We start from the raw sequence: 5830 nt of genomic DNA on the forward strand, positions 1-5830 counted from the left end.
CAGTTAGCCCAGCTAATCTACGATAACCATGTTATTAATTACAAAACGTGCACACAGAAATAGTAATGTTTGTTTAATCATTGTGTTTATAGACTTTACAAACATCAGATTAGTCTAAACGGTGATATAGTGACTTGAAAATGTGATATACATATATATATATATATATATCTATACATATATATATATGTATGTATAGCTAAATTCTGCTGGTTTTCTACCCTTAAGTATTTGTAAACAACAAGGCGATTCCCTCTATAGGGATATTTAACTTTTACTGCCAAAAACAAGTAAAAACAAAGAGATCATTAATTGTATTCCTATATTTGAAAAAATATATATTTTTGATGATGGTTTAATAATTTTGTATTCATTTTTTTGAGGCCTCTGTCAGTCAGTGGCCCTTGGAATTGTCCTAATTGTTCCCCCCTACAGGGGGCGCCACTGTACATGGCGCCACTGCCTACTCTGTGGGCAGATGTACTTGAACAGTGCTTTTGAAGTGTTCCCATCTCCCATCATTCTCCCTCATGACGGCAGTGAGGATTATGAGTGGGTCGGCTTGGTGTGGGTGTGACAGAGGTTAGAGGGGCGGGTTTAGTGCTATTCTGGAAATCATTTTGCGTAGCGCATCTGTATCGGCACAAAAACAGCGCTGGGATGTGTGGACTCCTGCATCGTCTCAGTGTGATTCATCCGTACACGGTATAGTTTATCTACCCGGTGCGTGTCCATCCTATTAAAGGTAAGACTCAGTTTAAATTGCAGGTCTATTTAAAGTACATGTTGTTCGCCGGCTGGCGTTTGCAGACAAAAGAGCGGACATGGATGGGTGGGATTTACATGGGAGGGGATCAGCTGTGTGAAGAATGGGTTGCATTGTCGCCTTCACCCCCTCTTATCAAATGATGTATTCTTTAGGATAATCACCTCAATCCATCATTGGATTTTGTAGCTTTTCTTTAATTGTGTCTTTAAATGTAAATATAAGGATTTTAATACACTGAGCTCGCAGCATATGAGCGGATAGTATCGCTGCGCTGTCAAGCAAAACAGAGGCAACCCCCCTTTTTGAAAAAATCTATCAGGCTTTGTTTGTCATCTATCTAACGCGATTTGTTCTCTGTGTGTTCAGATGCATAAAGCCTGCATAGATTCATGCTAATGTGACATTTAGTAGATTTTTTATTAGTCATCCTCACAGAAAAGGCGAGAGTGCAGGATGTAGGCCAGGATCAGTGTGCATGGGGGAGTGCATTCTTACTGTGACTGTAAAAACAAGGCATATTTATGTCTCTCTCTCTCTCTCTCTCTCTCTCTCTCTCTCTCTGTTTGTGTGTATATGTGTGGGTGCTTTATCACTTTGTATTCAGCAGGAAATCCTCAGATTAAACAGAGGAATGGATGGACACAGTCTATGCTGCTCAGGACTTCACCATTAGTCTCCATATATAACCCATCAAAAACTAAAAAAGTCAAAAGAGTTACTGGATCAGGTGAGATCATGGCACAGGTTGAGGAGTCTCACACCGAGGGAGAGGGTAGCCCCCAGATGATCTCCTTGAGGTCAGACATATCAGGGAACCACGTGGACGATGGGGAAGTAGGGCCCTCCATAAGGAGGAAGAGGAGGAAGAAGAAAGACCCGCGTCCGGAGTCCATCATTGTTTACCGCTCTGAGATGGAGAGGGCGCCTGGAGAGGACCAATGCAGTGAGGAGGGAGCAGAGAGGAGCACAGAGGAGGGAGCTAAATTCCTTTCCACACCTACAGGCGAAGGTGAGAGGGGTGTCAGATTGTGTTAATGTCAGGAAGCCATATGTCACTTGTTATTACTGAAGGAAAGTTAAGTCTTTTGTTCAACATATACCGTGCAATTCACATCTTGCAAACTGATGACGTGAACAAAACTGAAGAAGGATTTGTCGTCATTATGGGCAAGTTCTGGTGAATTATTATGCACCAATTTGTGCCTTATTTGCCTTAATTTAGTTTGTACATGTCATTAGTTTTGTCAAAGCCCTCTGCTTCTTTCATCTTTTTATTTATGCACATGCTCTAAATATTGATGGGAATGTGTCCCTTGTGTCCCCTCTGAAACAGATACCTAAGAGTATGGGGGCATGTTAAGTAAAAATCAAGAATGAACCTTAGTATACCACGTTTATTGCTTGCTTTTTTCTTGCTTGTTGTTTACCATATTGATAATTGTCTTATTTCGTTTTTTTCTCTCATCAGGAGGAGGATGGAGCCTTCCCCCAGACAGCCGCTACGTGACCCTGACAGGCACCATCACCCGAGGGAAGAAGAAGGGTCAGGTGGTGGACATTCACCTCACATTGACAGAGAAGGAAATCAGGGATCTGGCTAAGTCGAAGGAACGTCTCGACGCAGAGTGCGAGGCGGGGGAAGGCTCTAAACGCGCCTGTGGCTGCGGTGTGTGCCAGGGACCCCATGTTGTCTTATGGAGCCTCTCCTGCGCCCCTGTGATTTTCCTCCTCTCCTTCATCACGTCCTTCTACTACGGCACTCTCACCTGGTACAACGTCTTCCTGGTGTACAATGAGGAGCGGACGTTCTGGCACAAGATTACGATATGCCCCTTCCTCATCATCTTTTACCCCATGCTCATCATGCCCATGGCGCTGTCTCTGGCTCTGTACTCCGCCGTGGTGCAGGTGTCCTGGGCCTTCAGCGAGTGGTGGCAGGCTGTGAGGGACCTGGAGAAAGGCTTCTGCGGCTGGGCCTGTGGGAAACTGGGACTGGAGGACTGTTCCCCCTATAGCATAGTAGAGCTGCTTGACTCTGATACTGTTTCTGGCACTCTGCAGAGCAAGGCTCCCAGTGAACTCGCCCAGACGTCATCAGTGTGAAGCGAGGGGACGCTGAGGTCCATGGCACATAAGGGTGTAGGCCTGAGTCAAAGTGATTCGAAAAATGTGCCAGAACATTTAAGCCCATCACGGAAAGTACTTGGAAGCTGTTTCACTATACTTTTCTGTTAATGACAACTTATCAAACACTGCCTATTCTGTCCTGAAATGCTGAACTATTACCACAAAATTTATAAAGCATTACTGGATCCAGATCACTATGAATTATTCCTCTGAGCATGGGAGTGGTAATGTTGGATAATTTTTACTTTTACATTTTTTGTTTTTAGAGTTATCCTCCAATCACTGAATCCCACTCAAAGATCTTTTGATATATGCAGGCCATGGTGCCTCCTGTAGTAAAGCTTAGATAAACTGGCTGTGGATACACACAAGATGTCGGAGGCCTGAAGGGTAAAACAAGTTTCACTTCATCTGTAAATATCTGTAATTAAATGTACTTGTGTGTTCTGAGCTGTGCACAGACATTAGAAACAGGATGCATTTCAAAGGCTGTCTTGTATGTAAAGTCTTCATAATCACTCTGTGAAGTTGAATATAAGGCTGGATTACCAACTGGAAAACTGCCCCGAGGGCTCCAGATGTGTCAGTTACTTTGTTTGAATTTGATTAATTACTGGTTTGATTGGAAATATGCACCATTTAGCACAATATTGTCCATAACAAGAAGCATCTCAGGGTGGGCAGTGTCTGGTGAAAGGGTTCAGTGTCAGCATCTAGTTTTCAAAGCTTTTTTAAAGGGTAGGTCTGCATTCTTTTTGTTTTTTTTTTTCAAATGCAAACAGTCAGCCATTAGCACAAAGAAGTGACGCAGGTTAGGCTGTGTTCACATCAAATCCGGTGTTCGCTTTTTTTGTGTGGTGTCTGAGAGACCACTAGACTTTTGCATTTCCACTCGGCCCTCTTTTCAGACTTTAGAAAATCTAGCCCATATCTAGAGACTTTGGCCAATCACAGGTCATTTCAGAGAGTGTGTGCACGTCTGTGTATCTTTTGTGCAGTAAAGATACCACAGTAATGATAATCAAAAGGAATTCTACACAACTTTTAAGCCAAGATTAAAAAAAAATACAGAAGGCAAATAATCTACTCCATTGCCTAGATGTGGAGATTGGCTTTGTCTCCGTCCTCCATCCCCCACAGAAGTGACACTCCCACACCACCACACAACTCTGCAGCTGATCACTACAACACGCTTGGTGTGAATGCAGCCCTAAGCGCTGATAATAATAATAATGATAACTTAAAGGTTAGTTTGGATTTTTTGAAGTGGGCTTGTAGTGTTATAATGCTCCCTACAAAACCATAGACTCCTTTCACTAAAACAGTATTTTTTCCTCACAGAACACAGGAGTTGCTCGCCTACTGCTGCCTCGATCGGTTAGTTTGTTTGATATTGTATGACTTTTGCTCCCAAACTAAGGTCGTGGATATCAGCAGAAGTACATCGTTTAGCTTCCATCATGCCAGTCAGGGGGTTAGAGAAATGTTGCTAATTTGGAAGATAAATGACACACAATTCTCAAAGACAGCTTGGTTTCATGATGAAGAGGCATAATAGATGGGCTGGAAGGTTTATTTGTAGGAACGTCGTCATGAAAAAACCTGCATCAGGTCAGGTGGGAAATTATTTTTAGAAGTGCTAATAATAGTAAAGGACCTGCCCTTTAAAAGATAAGGATGGCATTACTTTATATTTTCCACATAGTCAACAAACCAACACTGTGGCTCATTGATGTGTTTTTAATAATTTCTTGAGAACAATGAAAGTGTGTCTCAGAAGAATAAGCTACATCAAGCTTTGGATAAATAGGATGCACTTGTTAGAAAGAAAAATCCAGTATTGACTTTGGTCTTTTTATGGGTTTTGTTGACAGTAAGAAAAATATAGAATATCACCAGCCTTATCGTTTAATACCAGTATTGCTCCTGATGATATTGTGCTCACATGGTGCATATTCCTCAAAAAAGATTCCTTCAAGAAGTCCCTCAGCATGAGTAGGCTCCTTGTTGGTGTGTAAGCTGATTATGATTAAGCTGTGAGGTGTTGCTGCTGTGTGCTCTGTACTTAATGTGTACATTTAGATGTAGAGTACATAAACAATGTACAGAGGGACGGAGGAAGAGAGATCAATAGGGGCCCAAAACAGGTTAATGCAGCCCTGATTTGAAGCCATGGTCAGGACAAGCTGACAAACCAGACATTTCTTTAGTGAAGTCGTTTTTCATTGTCATTTTTTTCTATATATAAGGCACCAACAACACAGATGCTTGTGATCTTAAACTACTTGTGTTATCTTCTCAATTTTATTCCACACACGAGTAAAATGCACTCACCGTAATTTTCCACCTGCCTGTTACATTTCCACACATGATTTTAATGGTTTAATTTATTTTAAATATTTAAGTCTCGTACACTTCTTGAAATTGTCGTAGCTAGGTGTTTTATACTCTGGCACTTTTAAGTACATGTATTGCAAACAGCGATCATGACTGACAGGGTTGGTTTGGTTAGATCAGATGGTTTAAATATTTGGGGATTCAAATGTTTATGACAGACCTAGCTGGGCTGAGTAATTCAGTTTTGCTTTCATGCAGGTAAAGACATGGATCAGTGGGTGTGGATGGAGTCTGTATTCCACATTACATGTTGTGAAACCACACAATACAAAGTAAAGAATTACACAAATGAAATAAAGTGTTGTGTCATTACATCACAGCTATGTGAACATTTTTAAATCTACGTTGTGAAAAAGAAAACTAGCAGGTCACTGATTTCTGTGTGGCTTTTAATGTCTTAGACAAACAGGTTGGGATCAATCCCTGCATGGTGCACACAAATGCAGATGGCTTTCTGGGCATTGGGTGCTTTGGATCTGATTATTGGCACCCTGGTGTCACACACTGATGCTCACTGATGAAAATCCATATGCCCCA

The 5830-nt window shown here is 41.8% G+C and overlaps 1 protein-coding gene across 2 annotated transcripts; it reads left to right on the plus strand.

Annotated features, from left to right (window-relative positions):
• Positions 1-613: 613 nt before the first annotated feature.
• On the plus strand, positions 614-5591 carry tmem169b (transmembrane protein 169b). 2 transcript variants are annotated; one of them, XM_033613734.2, is made up of 3 exons: positions 614-745; positions 1374-1778; positions 2238-5591. In XM_033613734.2, the coding sequence occupies exons 2-3, from the start codon at positions 1418-1420 to the stop codon at positions 2870-2872; spliced, it is 996 nt and encodes a 331-aa protein (XP_033469625.2). In that variant the 5' UTR covers positions 614-745; positions 1374-1417; the 3' UTR covers positions 2873-5591. The 2 variants fall into 2 exon arrangements, with proteins under 2 accessions (XP_033469625.2, XP_033469633.2); XM_033613742.2 differs by having other exon boundaries at positions 618-745; positions 1377-1778.
• The last annotated feature ends 239 nt before the right edge of the window (positions 5592-5830 follow it).

Source organism: Epinephelus lanceolatus, chromosome 14 (assembly GCF_041903045.1).
Source record: "Epinephelus lanceolatus isolate andai-2023 chromosome 14, ASM4190304v1, whole genome shotgun sequence".
Taxonomy (NCBI): Eukaryota; Metazoa; Chordata; class Actinopteri; order Perciformes; family Serranidae; genus Epinephelus; species Epinephelus lanceolatus.